General features: G+C 37.1%; 2 protein-coding genes across 2 annotated transcripts in view; one reads left to right on the top strand and one right to left on the bottom strand.

Annotated features, from left to right (window-relative positions):
* Window positions 1-15,411, bottom strand: part of LOC131876231 (pentatricopeptide repeat-containing protein At3g53360, mitochondrial-like) — a 116,626-nt gene extending 101,215 nt beyond the window's left edge. Inside the window, exons 1-2 of the mRNA XM_059221110.1 lie at window positions 15,181-15,411; window positions 14,815-15,099 (exon numbers count right to left, since the gene is read on the bottom strand). Coding sequence (XP_059077093.1) covers window positions 14,815-15,099; window positions 15,181-15,411 — 516 coding nt within the window. The remainder of the gene's footprint in view (window positions 1-14,814; window positions 15,100-15,180) is intronic.
* Window positions 15,412-18,563: 3,152 nt separating this feature from the next.
* Window positions 18,564-21,190, top strand: LOC131035292 (L-type lectin-domain containing receptor kinase IX.1-like). The gene has a single exon (XM_057966968.2). The coding sequence runs from the start codon at window positions 18,648-18,650 to the stop codon at window positions 20,745-20,747; it is 2,100 nt and encodes a 699-aa protein (XP_057822951.2). The 5' UTR covers window positions 18,564-18,647; the 3' UTR covers window positions 20,748-21,190.
* The last annotated feature ends 506 nt before the right edge of the window (window positions 21,191-21,696 follow it).

Here is a 21,696-nt window from a genome sequence, read left to right as displayed (position 1 = left end):
ATAAAAATAAAAGGTTGTTGAATTGTGAAGTGTTCCCTCTAGAAGATTTTTTGGATAAGTCTGGTTCATTGATCCTGGACATGTTGACTTGGAACAATCTGATTGGTTCGAAGATGATGAGGCGCCACCACAATGTGTTGGATGTCCTCTTTGAATTCTCCAATTTGTGTCAATAAATTGTCTAAGTATAGAAATTTGTTTCTTCTTGTCACCATTGGATTCTGATTGGGAGCTTGTCTTTAATTTTTCAGGAGATGAAATCCTTCAAGAAGTTGTCCTGATTGCTTTCATAGGTATAGTTTTGTAGATTAAATCCCCCAAGAAGTCTAAAATTCTTTCTATATTTTTACCAAGTCTGAGAAGTTTTCTTTCTTGATGCTTTGAGATTCTTTCAAGTGCCTTGAATTTGGAGAAGAATCCCTTTGCAAAGTATTTCTCATACTTAGCCAAATTTTGGCCATCTTTATGCTTGGATGAACATTGCTCGTCGCCTTGTCTTCAATTTTGAATTTGGCCTGAAACTCCAATTGTGTTTTCTGTGATGATTCACCTGCCATTTATGATCTACAAAACCAAAACAAAATTAAGTTAGGATTCTAAATTTGAGTGTAAATTTCGAAGGTTTGATGGTAGAGTGTGCTCTGATTCTCGAATTCCTCAGAACTTTTAGCATTTAACAAGCTGCGAACACTTAGAAATTTTAGAAACCCTTGAAAACTCAATCTGTTTTGAAGGTTTGGGAGTGAAATTTGTCTTTGATTAATATGAAAATGAACAACTTAGTCCCAAAATATGTGAAATTAAATGTTATAATCAAATTCAAATCTTGGAAAATATGTGAAAATCAGAGTAAGTCCCTAAAAAATTCATTCAAAATTTGAATAGTAGATTGAAAATTCAATAAATCTACCTTGAATACCCCTATCACCTTCAAAATCTCAGAAAATTTTGAATCTGCACTTGGAATGTCTTTGAAATGCTCTTGAAAACCTTCAAAATCCTCTTGAAATCTTGACAAAAACTCTTAAAATCTTCTCCTCCTCCTGTGTCTTTCTCTTCCATGTTCAAACTTTCACAATGAACAAAATGAATGAATGATTTGCCATTCGTATAAACCTTCAAGTAGTTCAATTTTTGGCAATTGGAAACACAATTGGTCATTCCAAATTCGAACTGGATTTGTTTCCAAATTTATTTCAGTCTTTGAATGCAATAAGAAAGTTATCATTTCTATTTTCAGTTGAGTTTAATCTCCTTAAGAAAGTTTCTATTTTGATTTCAGTTGAACTCGGTCACTTAAGAAAATTCTAATTTTGTTTCTAGTTTGAGTTTAGTTCCTTGAGAAATTTTCTAATTTTAATTTGAGTTCATGAATCGAACTCATCTCTTCCTTCTCTTCCAAATTTTGAAACTTTCTAAAATAAATTTTTTCTTTCCAAATCTCAAAACATTCTAGAATTATTTCTTTGTCCAAACTTCAATACGTTGATAGTTGGGCAGACTTTTGGAGATTCTTTCCTCTTGCCCAACAGACTTCACCAAAATATTTCCTCATTATATCTGAGCTTGGGTGGACTTCAACCCTCTCTTTCCTCATTCTTCATGGCAGACTTGAAGAACTTCTTTCCTTGTTAATCACATTTTTCAAGGCAAGGCCGACTTCAACAATTTTCTTCCCAATGAGCATGGCGGATTTCATGTGATTTATTCCATGTTTCAAGTGATAACGGGCAGACTTTATCAAGGTTGTGCACTCCATATACCTCTAGCTAAAATTCACTCATTCTTTGCACCTAAGTGAGGGCAGATTTAGTGAAACATATGCACCTTTATGTTGGTTAAGGGCGGACTTTGTAATGTTCATGCCACTCCTATTTAGCTTTTAGGCAAACTTCACTTGCATTGTGCACTTCAAAACCTTTCCTAACACCTCCAAGGCAAACTTTGTTAATTGCATACACCTTACTCATGGCGGACTTTACTAATCTTAAGCTTCATGAAGGTGGACTTTGTCATATTTGTGATTTTAGGAGAGCAGACTTTACTTACTTCATGTCACATTTGTTCATACAGTAAGGCGAACCTTTCTCATGCCACCTTCATACCCTTGGGTGAACTTTATCACTTCCTTGCACCATGGTGAGGGTGGAGTTGGATAATCTTAGGCACATTTCACTTTGACAAGGGCAGGCTTTCTCAACTTCATGACCCATTTCTATCACCTCCAAGGTAGACTTCATGAATTTCAAGAACCAAGAAGGGTGGACTTCAAGAAATCCATGCACCATGAGATCAAAACTTTGAATATTAATAACTTGAACAATACTCCTTGGATTGCCTTGAAATTTGAAAACAATACTTCAATCATCCCTTGAATTCCTCATGATCCCTAAAATTTGGGAATTTAGCTTTTCCAAACAAAACTTGAATTTTTGGGATCATGCTTCATTTCTAGTGTAATTCAAAGTTGATAGTGCAAACCCTAGATCCTCTTTCTAAAAATAGAAAAAGAAAGCATCACTAAAAAATAGGAAAAAATTTCTAAGAATATCCATTTTAGGGATCGTGCTTAAAATGCCAAAAATGAAACTTCCAAAAAAATAGGAAAAAGCAAAAAGAAAAACTTTCCAAAAATAGAAAGTTGTCCAAATAGACCCAAATCAATTGCAATATTCGTCCTTCAGAATTTCTAGGAATTCTGACAGTGTCTAGACTCTATTATAAACACGGCTTGCACAAACTGACTGATGACTTTCAAAATTTAGACGATTCAAAACTTACAAACTTGGCAATACTAATGTCAAAAGGTCACAAGGCTCTAACAAAAACCCTAGAAAGAAGGAAAAATGTAGGTTCCCCATTCTTAATGAGATTATGTTTGAAAAAGGTCACAACAGTTACTTTGTATGAACTAGGGAAAAAACACGACTCTTCTTGTGCGAAACCTTAGGACTGCTACAAAGCTGCTTTCACCAAAATAGCCACAATTTTCACAAATCTCAATGAAAATTGATACCACAAAAATAAAAGTGTAGTAGATTCAATGAAATTTAATTTCCCATTGGTCTCATGCCATAAAACAACTATATAGGTCTGTACCACATTAAAGAACATCAATGAAAAACCCAGTTTTGTAGAAACAAAGATGTCTTTATTGAATTTCACTTCAAAAATGTAACCACACCCTTCTCCAACCACCTCCAACCCTATAATTTGAGTTGGAGAACATGTTTAAACCCTTTCCAACCTACAATCATCAGTTATATATAACTTTTGAATGAATTGACCCTTCAACTTCCAAATATGACAAATGGCAAAGTTGCAAAGCAACTTTTGCAACAAATTACAAACATGACAAAATGTACTCAAATTGACCCCATGAGACTAATTACACTGTAAATAGTATAAATAGACCTCATTGCACCAAATAAGACTTCTAAACACTTAATATGTGACCCTATTTACAAAAGTTGACTAGGTGCCCTTGCACCATACTCTTGGTCAAAAAATGAACTCAACTCTAGTTGAGTGCAGGTCTTCTTTCTCTTCGCGGTCTTCCAATTCTTCTGTAATTTGTCCTTCATCTTTGCAACTTTCCCTGGATCATTTTTCTTCTTCTTGTACCATCTCTTACTAAGCATCTTCTCAACTTCAAGGTACAAAAATTTGAGTTCTTGTTCATACATCTTATTACCATTATCCATGTCTTCATCTTCATCATCATATTGTGCATAAAAATCTGCATACATCACTTCTCATTTTTCTTTATAGCATTTTCCATATTTGTCTTCATCTATTGCACTTGCAAACACATAATCACAATTATTGTTAGAAATAAAATCTTGAGTCTCAATGGACCCATTTTCTTCATATTTTTCCTCTTTCTCAGATGGCTTAGGCTCTTCCTTCATTAACAAACATTCTGTGTTGTTTGGTCCTATTGTCTCCTCTTATCTTCTCCTTTGAATAATCTTCTTGATAGGCCATGTAACCTTCTTTTTTATTGACAAATGCCAACTTTGCATCTCAAATTCCATTCTTTTCTCCTTTTTTTCTTGCATTTCTTTTAATTTCTCCAAGGCCTGCCTTAACTCGGTTATCTCTTGTTGAATGTTTATTTGTTCTTCCTTCTCATTTTTCTTCTTTACCTCTCTTTCTTCTCTTTTTCTCTCATGTTTCTTATTTTGTAAACCTCACTTTGCAAGTATCTCTTCCACACATCCATTCTTCACACACACAACTATCCTCTACCCAATAGTATTCTGGAAGATGCACTCTCCAAGACCGCTTCTACACACTTCCTCTCTGTGGAAGAAATCTGCACACCTTCTACCTAGGTTCATCACTGTTGGAAGATACACCAAACTCTCTCTCACAACTCCCTCTCAGTGTATTCTAGCTCTGATACCAATTTGATGTAGATCAGTGGTGGTAAGATCCAAACAATCCTCAAAAAACCAAATTTTCAATCTCTAAACATTCAAATACTGGGTTTTCATTCATAAGGCCTCCCTCTCCTAGTAGTACTCCTTAATTGGTTTTTCCATCATAACTTTCTATGAAGACCTAATACCTATAATGTAAAACTATTTTTGAGTACCCATTTCAGCCTTATTTAACATATCCAATTTATAGATGGGGTTATTATAGACCAAAACCTTCAACAATTGACTGGTAATGTTGCAACGAGGCCTAATTACATGAACAAACTTATAGCAGCAAATGATATTTTTTGCCCATTACATTCAAACAAGAACTGATCTCCAAGAATTTTTTTTTTTATTCAAATATCTATTTGGGCTTTGTACAACATATGTGAAAATGGTTTGTGGTTCCTTTGCATGAACTAGGACAAAAAGACAACTGTTCTTGTGCAAAATCCTAGAACTGCTACAAAACTGCTTTCACAAAAATAGTGATAACTTTCATGTCTTAATGAAAACTGATGCCACAAAAATAAAAATGAGGTAGACTCAATCAAATTTCATTTTCCATTGGTCTCACACCCTAAAACGACCCTACATGTCCCTACGACATTAAACAACAACAATGAAAAACCCAAATTAGTAGAAACAAAGATGTCTTTATTAAATTTCACTTCAAAAATGTAACCAAACCCTTCTCCAACCACCTCCAACCCTGGAATTTGAGTTGGAGGCTATGTTTAAGACTTTTCCAAATTACAATCATCAGTTACAACTAACTTTTGAATGACTTGACCCTTCAACTTCCAAATATGACAAAATTGCAAAGTTGCAAAGCAACTTTTGCAGCAAATTACAAACATGACAAAATGTACTCAAACCAACCCCATGAGACTTATTACATTGCAAATAGTCTAAATAGACCTTATTACACCAAACAATACTTCTAAATACTTAACATGTGACCCTATTTACAAAAGTTGACTAGGTGACCCTGCACCATCTTGAAATCCTTTACAAAAATTTGAAGGAAGAAAATATGGAAACTAAACCATCTTTGAATATTTTTGACCACCATGAGCACCCTTAATTAGGGATAGAGAAGATAGAAAAGTTAGGTTATGCTTCAAAAAACCTCTCTTCCTACAATGCACAACTACCTAAGAAATTTCATCCTCAAAATTTAATGAGCACGGATAGGTAGGAGGATGACCTGCCATTTTCTCTGAAGGTATAGATACTGGAGTAGGATCATCATGTGAACATGCCACAATAGGCTATGATGGCATGGTAAAATTCACACACTATTCAATAGGACCATTAGGAATCACTAAAGTAGCTGAAACGTCCACTTTCTCATCCCCAAATCATCTTAAAAATCATAAAAGTTTCCCACAATAAGATTCTCACAACAGAAAAATTCCACCATGCCACATCATTATGATGAGATTTTTGACAATTAGCTGCAAGGTAACTAGTAGAAAAATATGTTAAGTATGACAAAAAGAGAGACCATCATAATCAAGAATATGAGACAAATGTCCATCCCAAACCATAAATGACCTATCCAAACAAATATTTTGAGGTATCTATGTCCATAAAAATATTGGAAAATATAGGATGATCAATTACTAAATAAGAAGCATCAACTATAACAAACCTTCCAATAGATTCAAAGAAAGACTTAACCTAATATTGAAGAAGAAGATTAGGAAGTAGGAAAAACATTAATAGATTTAAAAAGAGGTTTGGAAGGTTACCACAAAAAAAAACCCTACTAGTGGGATAAAGTTCAATCCTATCACCAATAATGAACCTTTCAGAATCAAAACCCCATTTGTTCAAATCTAGAAGGGAAGACCATAAACCATTTTAACAATTTTGATTTAGTACCATTGTTTCTAAGTTCTACTTTTAATAACACAATGATCTAGGAACACCTTCCTAAGTTAAGAAGAGATCAAATAATAAAAGAGAAAATCCTCTCTCTTGAGTTTATCTCAAACCATTCATATTCTATTGATGAAGGAATTTCCCTTACTCAATGAAAACCCTAGCTTTGCTAGTGAATTACAAGAAATGGGGAAGTGGTTTCAAGACCTGATAGAGACTTTTTGTCATAGCTAGGGGTTTCTTTTATTATCCACATTTATTGCTACAAGTGCAATATTGAATTTAATGAAAATGACAACAATCTAAAGCAATATGAATGTATTGTAATGGCCTCCTTCAGTTTTATACATGGATTAATGTAGTCTTTTGATTAATTTTTAAGTACATTCTATTCTTAATTTCACTCATTTGATGTATGAAAATACAAAGATCAATAATATTTATGGTTTTAGTTTTCCTTCTTGTAATAAGTTGTGACTTTGATCCCTAATAAATAGGCACTAAAATATTGATAATTAACAATTCAATCATCCATTCCTAAGAATAAAAGAAATCATTCAGTGGTAGCTTAGGATTAGAAATAGGTTTCTTTAGAGTTCATTGGTTAGAAATTAATTAGGGAACATTATTAGTGAAGCCTCTCATCTTTATCTATCTCCATTGATCATGTCAAATTTCCTACATCTTGCAAGTGTACTTGTAATGATGCCCATATCAACTATATGAGAGGTCATTATGTAGTTGATTAGTTTTAACCTAGTGACAAACTTTAAGATTCAACTTACATTGAATACAACTCTAATTTTCATACATTACATTATTTTTAAGCACCTAATATTTTGAGGATACCTCTAGGAGTACCCTCTAAGATGTAAGTTGAGCCTAAAGTGTAGGAGTGCGTATCCACTTTCATTTATTGACTTTATACCCTTTTTAATTTTTTGTTCAACCTTTATTTTTCCTTCATGAATGACAACCCCTAGTTGTGTAGGTATCTCTTAAGAATTTAGAGAAGCATCTTTTAAACCTTATAGGGAGAAAGATGAATTTTCTTTTTTAAGTACTATAAAAGGGTCCTTACAATCTAACTCTTTTTGTGTAGATTTTTTACAACTAAAGAGCAAAATCAAACGATACAATTCTTGTGAGCCTCACATACATTGAAATCAAATATATTGTTTATTTATTTATTTATCTTTTTAATTCTTTGAATTGAATGTTTCTTTTATAAAGACCACTACACCATCAAGCCCTTGCCATTTTCCATCACATGTGGCTTACATATATCATACATTTCATAAGACATTATGTCTCTTACATCTAAATAAGCCTTAATCTAGGTGCCGTTCTCCATAAATAACTTGAAATTTCCAACACACTAATTTTTAGTGATCTAGAGGTCTAATGCTAGTTGATTTCCACAATCCATGAGACTGTATAGGAATTGTCATCCGAAACGTTGATTCAAAAACACTCACACAATCAAATCCAAAAGCAGCACATATAAGATCTAGAAATCAGTTTATTTTGTCCCTATAAATAACAAAACAATGACATTTGGGGAACAACCCAACCTCTGCGCGTCGTTAGTAATCGAAGCATTCTCGGAGTAATTTTGTGGTAATTTCACCATTGCAGAAGGTTTGATAGATATCACTATTGGTGACACGCCATGGTAGATATGAATACGATGTGTCACTGCTTGTTGATATTCTTCCAATCAAATGACAATGCACTACCTTGTATTTTTTCTAAAGACTTTGGGTCGATGCCTGGAGTCTTTTTTCTGAAGACTTTGGGTCGATCCTTGGAAGTTGCAGGTAGAAATCGATGCTGAAAAGTCTGGTTTAGCCTGGTCAATGAAGAAAAATGTGTTTTGTAGTTTATTACAGCTCATCGAGGGATAGAGTTCGGTAGTGATAAATTGAAGTAGATCGTTGATGGAATACGCATCTTTCCTGTACTGATATGCCGTTCACATCAAATAGTTAAAAGTAATTTTTTACAATGGTAAAATGAGATTATGAAAATAAATTTTGTGATTTTTTTTGGGGAAGTATATTAGTAGTGGTTATAATTAGCTTTGTACATCTATAGATCTTACACAATATGTCGGATTTCAACAATTTTTTTGTTTTCTTCGTATGCGACTTAACTATTTGTGTCTAAGGATCTGGTTTCTATGTGGTAACCACGCACACTATGGGTTCAATTCTCTGCACAAAGATTAAAAAAAAAGTACAGATTTCAAAGTGTCACCCAATACCTACTTAAAGATGTTCCAATAACCCTCCCCTCAAAATTGCTAGTACTTGTGGACAAATGTCCCAATACTTGTGCATGAATTTCCTAATAGTGGTGCACAAATAGGCCAATTATGGATTGAAAAAGTGAAAAAGTGATTTGGTATTGGTACATGTCAAACTTATTAATGAGGTTTTCATTATCATTTTTCTGGCTCCTTTAAAATTAGTAATTGAGTGATCAGGTGCACAAGGAGTGATTGGTTATTGGAATATGATCCACTACTAGTACTCTTCCCCTACTTAGCTTTTCTGTTTAGTTGAAGTTTTGTTTCTCAACATTTTGCTTACCTTGGTTGGTTTTCAATTTCTACATAGAGGGCAACTTTGTACAAATTAAGAGTTTATATATAAAAGTAATTATTCTGATATTTTTGATCCAGCATTTTCCAATGGTTGATTATCCTTTGTATTTTTGCATTGTTCGATTAAGAAATAAATAAATAGTTTATTAATAATGACATTATTGTCTGGAAATACATTGAAAGGTTGGTTTGGGACATTTATTTCTTAATTATGTGTTTTTGTTTGGAGGATTTTACAATGGAGTTACTACTTTGTTATGGAATGAGTCTTTTACAACACAAACTTCTTTCTATGTGACATAGCTCATGGTATTCAAGACTAAAAAAATTGATTTGTTATGAAAATGATGATGAATTGTCCTTGCTATTGGGATACTTTGTGGTTGCTCAAAGGTAATTTCTTATTGCTTTTGTTATTTTAATAATTCTTAAACTATAGTAAAAAATCAATTGAAGAGTCTTCATCTTTAATGATAATTTTAATTGTCAAATATTAATTTAATTTTGATAGCAGAAGGAATGAGCAAGTAGAAGTTGAAAGAAACATGACACTATTTGATTTCATTATGTTTTAATATTATACTAGAATTTTGAGCACATGTAGGCCATAGCATACTTGATCTCTAATAGAAATTTTCAAAAGAGTATGACCACCCTTAATATATTTGTGGTTAGTCTTTTTTTCTAGTTATTTCCAACATAAAATATTATGCTACAATAAGTGTTTTTCTTCTCTTTTTTATCACTTGCTACAAAATACATTTCATCTACCATTTTCCTACAATCATATATGTTTATTTAGAATACCTTTTCTATGATTTAAGACATTACAATTGATAAAACTGATAGATAAAGTAATATATATGAATGATAAATAAAAAAATAAGAATCCTTAATCCCTTACAATATGAAAACTCACATGTTACTTTGTAATCTCATTACTCGCCATACTAAGAAAAAGACCTAAAAACCAAGGTTAAAAACACTCTATTGACTTGACTAGCTCTTTGGTAAGAAGTCCTAACACTCGCCATACTAAGAAAAAGACCTAAAAACCAAAGTTAAAAACACTCTATTGACTTGACTAGCTCTTTGGTAAGGAGTCCTAACAGGCACGCACACGCATTGAACCCTTTACTCTCTACCATTTTTATAAATAATAATTTAGAAAGTAGATTTAGAGCATTATGATTCTTGTTCTTGTTGCATTTTCAAATGTTAAATATAATTATCCTCATTTTCTCATTCAAGATCATTTTTTCTTAATTTACAAAACTTTGCTACCTAAGACCTCCTTTTGATTCCCGTTTTCGTGCACTTACCACTTGTTCAAATCAATTATAATAAAGAGTCTGAAATTATAGATTTTGTATTGGTTAGATATTTTCTTGGCATGAGATTTGTCTAATTAGATAATGACATTTTTATTTGTTAATCAAATTTTACTAAGGATTCTTTTAAGAGATTTAGGTTATTGAGTTCTAATACAACACCAAATCTAGTTGTAATAGGAATCGAACTTAGCAAAAAAGATGAAGAGTCTAATATTGATTCAATAAAGTTCAAAGGACTAATTGGAAGTTCAAGATGTACGTCATATCCATAAGGCTAATTTCAATATTTATGGAGTGATTAAAAGACTCACATTGACAAGTTGGCAAGAGAATATTTAGATATGTAGAGGGAATAACAATGCATGGAAAACTATATTAAACAAGTATTTATTTTTATTCGATTGGTTATATTGATAATAGTTTTGCCAATTACATATATGATTAATTTTTTTTCACTTCTGAGTATATTTTTCATTTTGAATTAGGTCTGATCTTATGGGCATCAAAGAATCAACCTATAATGACAATTTCATAAATAAAAATAGTGTATGTGGTAGTGACATAAACATCATGTAAATTAGTTAGGATGTAGAGATTATTTTTTAATATATTGCATAAATTAGAGGATCTAATAACAATATTTTGCAATAACAAGTTAACAATTATATTGTCTTAAAGAATCATCCTTTCACAAGAGGAGAAAATACATTGATACCAAATAACATCTCATAAGAGAGGAAACAATGGAAAAAACTATTTCTAGTTTTGGAGATTTGAAGACTATTTGACAAATATACTCACAAAGGCATGAGAAAAGGGTAATTTTAAACATTTAAAATAGCATTTGGATATTGTGAATGCTAAAGCAATTAGTTATAGAAGTTAATTGGGAGTGTTGAATTAAAAAATATTTTTTACCACCATAAAAATAGTAAATTGTTTATAGTTTCTAAAAAGAAAAAAATATTAAAACTATTTACTAAATTATGTGGTTTACATGTTGGATATTCACTAGAGCTTTTTAATTTTCATGTTAGTTAAATTTCTAGAGACCACTTAAGAATAATCAAGCTTAAACAAAATACTCTAAGATTTGACCTGTTTAAGTGAAATGTCTAAAATCATGTTAGCCTCTCCAATAAGACTCTCTTATAAGTATGATTTTAGATAAAACACCTAAATAGATCAAATATTAAGAACTCGCTATTTAAATAATTTGTAATCATTTTTTATCAAATTAAATAGAAAGATGCTCCTTGTGAAAATCTACCTCTAACAACAAGGGATGCAATGCATCAAGTTCTTGCCAATAATTAGAGAGAGAGAGAGAGAGAGAGAGAGAGAGAGAGAGAGAGAGAGAGAGAGAGAGAGAGAGAGAGAGAGAGAGAGATGTTTAAGAGATAAACATATATAGAGGGAGAGACAAAGTGAGCGAATGATAGGAAGTGATATATAGAGACAGGTAGAGATATATCTAGATAAAGAGCTATACCAGAGAGACAATGAGATAAATATATGCCGATATAGAGATATAGAGAAAAAGAGAACAAATAAAATATTATTATTAAATTGCATAAAAATATAATTAACTTAATTTCAATAAATTAAATTTTAAAAATTAAAATTTTACTGCAAATAAATTATGAAAAAGAAATAAACTATATGAATATTTTACAATCAGCTTCTCTATTCCATTCACGAGGAATGTGGATGAAGGAGACCTGCTCCATTAAAGAACTGATTTGAAGAATCTGATGAACTATCCCTGCCATCTGCCAATGAATCCCACTTACCTTCTTCTTAGTCAACAAATTCACAGTAATTTATGAATCTGATTCACAGATAACCTTCCTTCTACCCAACTCCCAAGTCCGCTCCAGGGCATAGAGAATAGCAAGTCCCTCCATAAGATTATTAGATTGCCTCCCTTTATGCACTGAAAAGAAGAACACCACCTCCCCCAAACAATTCCTACCAACACTTTCAACCCTTGTCGGGCCTGGGTTGCCCCTGGAGGAGCCATCAGTGTTAATCTTGATAATCTCATCCTGGGGGTGCCTCCACCCTCCCAACCTTTGGACCTTCTTCATAGCACACCTACCTCTTCTGACACAAGTAGAGGCAGGAGACAACTCCTACCAGCCAAACCTACTCACGATATCCACCTTAGCTTTGTCCAAAGGAAAATTCACCTCACATTTAGCTTCCACCGTCTCCCGAATCATAACCATGATTATGTTCAACACTCGTTGCACTAACAGTCTGGCCTCATAGAAGATCCTTTTATTCCTCTCAAGCCAAATCTGCCAGAGAAAGAAGATGGGCCCAATATATCAGACCGTCTAGAGGAAGGGGGACAAGCTAGGAGGTCTGCCCAAACTGCTCCAAAACTCCACGAGATATTCTGCGTGAACACAAGTACACTTCCACACACCCCACCAGTAATGCCAAATAAGCATAGAAAAGGGGCATCTGAAGAACAAATGTGAGGAGTCTTCCTCCCCATTGCCACACAAAGCACAAATTAAAGGCCCCGAGAAACCCCGCTTGCGAATATCATCCCAAGTAAGGCATATATTCCAGGCCAGAGTCCACATGAAGTAGTTGCACTTTGATCAAGAAGAATTGTTCCAAAATTGTTTCCACCAGTGCACCTCTCTTCCCTCCAATCTTCGGTTCAACAGTTCCCTGTAACCACTAGCTACGGTAAAGACTCCCTTAGGATTCAGAGACCAGGCAAGTCCATCCCTACCAATAATGCCACTACAGTGTCTACTCGCCAAATGCCTTGTAACTCAGCACAATCCTCCATCCCAGGAACCGGCCACTCATTAAGATCCTTCCACTACTCGATCTCCAGCCTCCCACACCTATAAACAGTCTTGAAGTCACTCACCCTTGACCACCTCACCTCCAAAAACCTCTAGCTAAGGTTCCCTAGATTAGGAAACTGATCAAGAATGGGGGGGTACCCATCCTAAGAGTCATTCTAGAAAAGGACCTCTTGCCCCCTCCTACAGATCCAAAAGAGTCCTTTCTTAATGAGAGAAGACCCCCTCTTGAGAGTATACCAAATCGTAGAGCCTTTACCCTCTAGTGGATATCTTGGAACCTCCTAAGCTGGTATCCTTTGCATATATTTGAAGGCCAAAATCTTAGCCCAGCCACGATCCTGCTCAACACACCACCTCTAGCACAATTTTGCCACCAGAGCCTCCCTAAATAGAATAGTCTGCCTTAAACTAAGCCCACCCGATTGCTTCGAGCTACACACCAGGTCCTAATTGACCAGACTCCATTTGGACGAGGATAGATTGCCTGCCCATAAGAATTGCCTTGCCAAAGAATCCAGGTCCTTCAAGAACCACTTGGGAGCCACTTGAAGCATACATCTATAGGTCAGAAGAGCTTGAACTAGTGACTGAATCAATTGAGCCCTCCCAGCAAAAGACAACCATCTATGAGTCCAATGTTCAACCTTCGAGCAAAATTTATCCAAGATACCCTGCCATGACTCCCGAGGAGGGTTACCAGGAGAGATAGTAATACCCAAATAAGTCAAGGGCAAGGAGCCAACTTGGAATCTCAAGATAAGAGAAATCCTCCTTTGAATAGCTTCAGGGGTGTTGAAGAAAATGATAGAAGATTTATCTTCATTGATCAACTAGCTTGAGGCCACCAGATAAACATCCAGAACCTTATGCATATTCGTAGCTTCTCTAATCCGAGCAAGTCCCATCAAGGTCCTGTCATCAACAAATTGCAAATGAGACCACGGCTGCAATTCATTGCCCCTAGATGCACCAAACAACTCAGTATGATCCCCATTGATTAGTAATGAGAAAGAAGTGGACGTAACTCCACTCATAACCCATTGAATCCATTCCTCAGCAAAACCAAAAGCCCTAAGGATCTTCTAGAGGAAAGACCAACGAACTCTATCGTAAGCTTTAGCCATGTCCAACTTGATAAACATAGCTTTTTCCTTGGATGTAGCCATAGAATGAATGGTCTCCATAGCAATGACCACACCATCCAAAATTTGACACCCTTCCACAAACCTGCTCTGTTCCTCAGAGCTAACACCCCCAAGGCACTTCTTCAGCCTTGATGCAATCAGCTTCGAGATGATCTTATAAATGACATTGCAGAGAGATATAGGACGGAACTAGCCTAACCTGTTGGCCCCCTCACACTTAGGGATAAGTGCAGTGAAGGTCGCATTCAAGATCCTCAGCATTTGTTTATTCCTTTGGGATTCTTGGACTACTGCTAGTAAGTCCAAATTGATGATATCCCAGAACTCCCGAAAGAATTCAATAGGGAACCCATCTGGGCCAGGGGCTTTTCCTTTCCTCATCTAAAAAACAATCCTCTCAAGTTCTTCCAGCAAAATAAGGGCCATAAGCTTCTCATTCATCTCCCTGGTAACAAGAGGACGAATGCAAGCAAGAACTTGGTTCTCCTCCACCGCTTCCCCCTAAGACTCCTCACTAAAGAGGGTTTAGAAATACTGTAAAGCCTCCCTAGATATCTCCTCCAAGGATAATAACACCTCACCTCTATCATTGACCAGAGCAGGAATGGAGTTTCCATGACATCTTTCTTTCACTGAGTTGAAAAAGAAAGTCGTGTTCTTATCGCCCGCTTGAAGCCAATCAATACTGGCTCTCTGTTTCCAATAAATTTCTTCCCTAAGCTCCCATTCCTCTAAGACCCTCACAACCCTCTCCTCCTCCCTAAGAAAAGCTTCAGACAAACTATGCTCTCTGATTTCCCTGGTGATGCCATTTAACTCTATTTGGGCTGCTTTCATAGCATGAAAAATGTTCTCAAAACCCTGTCGATTCCATTGTTTAAGCTGGAACTTAATAAACTGCAGCTACTTGGCAAAAGTGTACATAGCTGTACCAAAGGCCACCCTCCCCTTCCTCAACCACTGCTCAACAAGAGCAGGATTTCGAAGCCACATAAGTTGGGATTTGAAAGAAGGAGAGTGAGCACTCCGGGCAGAAGAAGAAACCAGCTTGATAGGCCAATGGTCTGACCCTCTCCAATCAAGAATCTCAGAGCTAGTGGACCACCCTCCACCGACTGAAAAATTGGAAACCAGAAATCGGTCCAACCTCTCCGCAATCCAACCCTCCCCCATTCTCCTATTGTTCCAAGTGAACATACTATTACCAGGCTTAATGGCCACAAGATACAAGGATGAGATACTATCCCAAAAAAGGAGAGAAGAGGGCTTCAACCGCATGACACCCACCTTCTTCTCACTCAACTCTAGGATAGCATTGAAATCTCCTGCCATAATCCAAGGATGGAAAGGGACTAGCCTTCGTATATAAGAAATATGAGACCATAAGTTCTATTTGCCCTGGAAATCGATGGGAGCATATATACTAGTAAACAAAATTAGATCTCCGGTCTCCAGACTGGAGGCAACCCTGGATAGCGAAGATCTGGAAGCCATCCACCAAACAGGGCGAATCCTTGAAGGGTTCCATAGATAGGCCACCCCTCCAGAGGAGCCAGTAGCCCCTATCCACTGACATTCGCCTCACCCCCAGAGCTTCGGCACCAGACCCATCATACTCTCCACCGAGAGTTTAGTTTATTGCAAGAGCAAGACATCAGGTGAATGATTCCTGATCAAATCCGGAACAACTTTTTGTCCAAGGCCACTATTCAAGCCCCTTACATTCCATGAGAGCACATTAAGGAGGATTGGAAAAGTGAGAATCCAAAGTCTTTACTGACCCTGACTCAACCAAATTTTCTCCCATCAGTTTGATTTTATCCAAATCCTTCTTTCTGCCAACCTTTGAGTTCTTCTCCGTAGCACTTTTCTTAATATCCTTCTGATGTAGACCTAAGTGAAAGGAAGACTTGTTATTTTTAGCCCCAACCGGTTCCAATTTCAGGGCTATCAAAGAGCCCTCCCCCCAATCGAATTTACCTCAGAGCCCAAAGTGATTCCCAGCTGGACCCCTACTGACTGGTCCATCTCCATTTGTTGGCTTCCAATCACTTGCAGGGGTTGAGTAAAATCCTCAATACCACTTTCTAGACCCCCACCTGAAGCACCTAGTTCCAAAGGAGTGAACCCTGGGTTCACTTCTCAATGGCTAAGGTCATCCAAGGCCTCAAATCTGTTAAAGGTATGTTCCTCTTGTCTCTCCTGTAAGGACCTCTTTTGTCCTCGATTCGTGTTCCTTGTCTTAACTGAGACAAAACCATCAACGCCCTCTACCTTAGCTGACATAGAAGCTTTTCCTTTATCAGCCCTATCTTGACTCTATGCCGGCTGTTGAGGTTGGCGTACCACCGGTTTATATCTAGGGCACTTACGTTGTAAATGACCATACTCATGACACAGACGACATCCAAAAGGTAAAGTCTCTTGATCTAGCTGCTGGACCTATGAATAAGAGCCTGCACTCATATCTATAGCATCTGCCAAAGGTTTACTAAGATCAATTTCAACACAGATACGAGCAAGTCATCACCTTTCTTCTTAGGGTTTGCGTTGAGGATCCAACTATCTTGCCAAGCAGTGCACTAGCATCCGTAGCACATCCTTCTGACAACATTCCATAGGAAAACGTGGCAAACAAACCCACACTAGAACCCTGTTTGGGAGCTCCTCCAAAGGGTTAAACCTTGCATGCCAAGGCTTGATGAACAACCCTACCTGATTGTAAAAATACAAACCTCCCTCAAAGACCCTATTGCGATCCTCCATGCAGTTGAAGGTAACCATGAAATAGTTGTTTTCCAACATCATAATCTCCATTTCCCCTTCCGGAGCCCAAATCCTCTACGCCCAATTATCCAGAAACTGCAAAGAAACCCTCATTCCCAAAAACTTGCAATAAAGCAAATGTTTTGAAAAGTAGTCATTGTCTGCAGCAATCAGTTCAGGAGGAATAACCAGCTTCGGTCTCTCATTGCATCTCTCTAGTCAACCATTAATCTTCATAATGCAAGAACCGCCAGCAGTCCCATATCCCGATTCAGATGAGAAAAGGTTACTGTTAATAGTCTTCATACTCTGGAATGGGGGTTTTGAGCCCACCGTAGCGCGAAAATCCATGACTGGAGGTACTTGCGAGTCCTTACCACCAATACTCATCATCGGAGCTCCAAAAAAAATAAACAAGGTTTAGAAAATGAGCCCCACCCCGAAGGGCCTCTCGAGGAAGAACTCGACCAGCAGCCCCACCCCCTCAAAGCCCACCAAGAGAGAGAGCCTGCCCTAACCCCTAACCCCTATAACACCCACGGCCCACAACAACCCCAACCCCCAGCCGCACACAGACCCCACTCCACCTGCAGCCCCCAGTCGCATGTAGACCACACTCCACCAGCAGCCCCCCGAAACACCCACCCCTCCCTCTGCAGAACCCAACCCTGCCCCGCCTGCACCACCACTCCCCCGTAGCACATGTACCTACCTCCCCTCGACGACCCACCTGCAGCTCCGCCTCCCTCGAGCTAGGGCATCGATGCCCTAGCTCGGTTGCTCGCAAAAGCTCGCACGGGCGCCATCGATTCTACCAGCAACATCATTTTTAAAGTCCTTTGTTGTACGCAGATTTAAGATTTATTTTTATTAAAACCGATCTAACGTATTGTTCTCATGCTATATATTAATTAACAACAGGAACAATTTATTGACAGTGATGCCAATTGTACTTATATAATATTAAATGAAGTACTTGTTGTATGCATAATAATTTGTATTTATTTTTTAGAAAAATTAAAATTTTAACCCACTTTTCAATATGAACCAATAGCAATAAAGAAAAATGATATTATAATAATTATATAAAATATAAAATAAATATAGACTATAAATTCTTAATTCAAAATTTTTAATTTTTATTCTGATGTACTAAACTACATAATAACAATAGTATTCTACCTTTCAAAGAAACTAAAGAATGTATTTGCCCATCAGAACGGGTCGATTTGCCATTCTTTCATGTTTTTAGCTTAAGCCCGAGGTCTGCAACTTAACGAAGAATCCCGAAACATCACTTTTGCTACTTAAAAAAGTCTGGTTGTTGTGTCACGTACTTGACTTGAGGATTTGCGACCTAAAATGTCTGGTAGTTGTGTGTCACCTACTTGACTCGAGGAAACTATCCACAGCCCCACTGGTCAGGTTGTCACAATCCGATTATCATAAGACTAGTACTCATCATCACATCGGGGAGTAAATATGACGATAATGGAGGAAATTTCTTCTAGACGTTTTAGCTACGGTACTGCTGACATTATTCTTTGTTTGAAGGAGATTCTGGTCTGCTGCTCGTGATACTCTCAAAATATTTTTTAGCAGAATGCTTTTGTTAATCTAAGTTTCCTGTCCACGACTCTTTGATGGCTGTTTCTACCCTAAAAGCAGTTCTCGTTTCTGTCATATTGCATTTTTTCATATCAGAAATTTCGGCTATCGAAGCCAAAATTGTCCAAGTTAGCTATGAATGGAATGCTTCCACTGCAGATAGTTCTCCTGCAGATCGCATTGGACTTATTGGAGATGCAATTTTTGACTCTGAAAATATATTACAACTTACAAATGATGTCAGGGGTTTAAACGACGGATCTGCAGGGGGGTTGATATATAATGAAACGATTCCTCTATTGGACGCTTCTACTAAAGCTGTTGCCAACTTTACCACACATTTTCAATTTCGATTCAATTGGACTAACAAAAGCACTGATAGTATTAAAGATTATGGTGGGAGTGGAATTACCTTTTACATGGCGCGTAAAGAATCGGATTACAGTATGTCATTCAGAGGCAAAGGCGCATATATTGGCCTTTTTAATAGTGAAAATGACGGGAACTCATCCAACAAAGTTGTTGCTGTTGAATTCGATACATATAAAAATAGTCCGTGGGATGCAGACGGTAACCACATTGGAATTGATGTCAACACAATCAGGTCATCAGCCACCCTTCCTCTAGATCACAGATTGAATGGGGGTGAAATATGGACTGCTCGGGTAGATTACGAAGGCCGAGAAAATGTGTTGGAAGTTCTTGCTTCGTGCAGATGCAACGGCAAAGGACCATGGAAATTGTCACATAGAATAAATTTGACACAGTATCTTCCGGAGGATATTGTGGTGGGATTTTCTGCAGCAGCATACGAGTCAAGTGAGAGTCACGAACTGATCTATTGGAACTTCACCAACACCATTTATAAATCTTTGAAGGGTGGAGGGAAAAAGGAATTCCCATGGAAAGTAACTATAGCAATCGGTTTTCCAAGTTTGATTATAACTAGTTTGATCTCCTTTATCATCTATTATAAAAAGCGAAGCAGAACAACATCTGAAAACATGGAAGACCTGCAAGGGTCAGATATGGAGGTAGATGCAGATATAGAGATGGCGTTGGATCATATTCCCCGTAAATTTACCTACGGGGAGCTCTGCACGGGTACTAATAATTTCAGCGAATCCTGCAAGCTGGGACATGGCGGCTTCGGCGATGTCTACAAAGCCATTTTAGTGCAATCAGATGAAATTGTGGCAGTAAAACGCATATCCGCGGGATCAAGGCAAGGGAAAAAGGAATATCTTGCAGAAATAAGCACAATCACCCGTCTGCGGCATCGCAATTTGGTTCAGCTGTTGGGTTGGTGCCATGAAAAAGCCCGGCTTATGTTGGTCTACGAATATTTGCCTAATGGAAGTCTAGACAATTTCCTTTTCGGAAAAAGAAGAGGAGAGCTAGATTGGGGGCGCAGGTACAAAATTGCCTCTGATATAGCCTCTGCGCTTCTTTACCTTCATGAGTTGTGGGATGAATGTGTGGTGCACAGAGACGTTAAGTCAAGCAATGTTATGCTGGATTCAGAATTCAATGCGAAGCTTGGGGATTTCGGATTGGCAAGGCTGGTGAAGCATAACCAATGGTCCCAAACCTCCACTATAGCAGGAACTCTCGGGTACCTGGCCCCTGAATGTGCAGTCACAGGAATCTCCAGCTCAGAATCAGACGTCTATAGTTTTGGCGCTGTTGCCTTGGAAATCGCCTGCGGAAAGCGAGCCCTTGATTTCAGCCTGGGAGAATCAGTGATACGCCTTGTGGAGTGGGTGTGGGATTTATATGGGCAAGGAAGATTGTTTGACGCAGCTGATAGCAGACTAAATGGAGAGTTCGACAGGGCAGAAATGGAGACGCTGATTATGATAGGACTATGGTGCTCGCATCCAGATCCTTTTACCAGACCCAAAATAAGGCAAGTCCTCCAGCTCTTAAACTTTGAAGTACCTCTGCCTAGCCTTCCACACACGCTGCCTACAGCAGCATATTCTACTCTGGGAAAAGGCTCTTGCTTTGACACTACATCAGATATTTCTCGACCAGTTGGGTCTAGTTCGCAGGAGATGAGCTTGTTTTCAAGCTCTGCAGCTTCTTCTTCTACTCTGGCGTCTGCATCGAACATTTCAAGCATCTCCAAATAATAGCAAAAGGTTTTCCTCAACATTAGTTTTAATTTCTAAAGAATTAGATAATTGGGCTTTTCTTGTACATATAAGGTATTGTAATCATGGCCGCAGTTAGACATAGGCAAATAGTTGTATGTCTCGCAGTACAATATTTCTTCTTTCGCAACCTATGTCAAAGTACAAGCGGTCTGATACAGCAGCTCGCTTATTATGTTGTGTAATAGGGTGAAATATGTTTTCTTTGAATTGTATGTGTCAGCGGAAAATTGGACTATATGATATTAAGAGTAGGTTTTAGGATCTTTTATTTGCTGTAAGGGTGTTCTATTATTGAGTTCCTTTTATCTTTTTAATAATCAGTCAGAGGGTGTTTTATTTTTCAACATCTCAATTGGGCAACATTGAAGGAGGGGATTTTAACTCCTGATGGTTTTGTGGACTGGGCTTTAATATTGTGATGGACGAATTAAAAGTTAAGCTTAAGTTTTTTTATATTGGAATGTTCTACTGCTGAAGCTGTATATCTCTGATTAGATATGACTCATTTTCCAACATCCCACTGTATATCTCTGATTTAGATATGACTCATTTTCCAACATCCCACTTGAACTAGAATATAGGTTATAGGTGGTGAGAATCCTAATTTGACCTGGACTCTACCTAATTGAACGTTTATACCATATTTAAGCATTTCATAGATCAACTACTATCAAATCTGATACCTTTCATTTACAACAGGATAATCTAACACTAGACTACTGACAGTTTAATGACAGGTCCATTTTTTATTCAAATATGGCTTAATTTCCAGTAAAAATATAAGGTTTCCCTGTCTTTTAGCTACCATTCCTCTAATCTAACCCAAGATCATTCTATGTATCACATTTTCGTATACTAATGACATGCACATGTTCCTCCTGCTATTTGATTATATTTATAGGCGGTTTCTTGTGAGGAGCATTTC

Source organism: Cryptomeria japonica, chromosome 5, assembly GCF_030272615.1.
Source record: "Cryptomeria japonica chromosome 5, Sugi_1.0, whole genome shotgun sequence".
Taxonomy (NCBI): domain Eukaryota; kingdom Viridiplantae; phylum Streptophyta; class Pinopsida; order Cupressales; family Cupressaceae; genus Cryptomeria; species Cryptomeria japonica.
The sequence above is the reverse complement of the archived record's forward strand: the minus strand, read 5'-3'. Positions and strand labels throughout refer to the sequence as shown.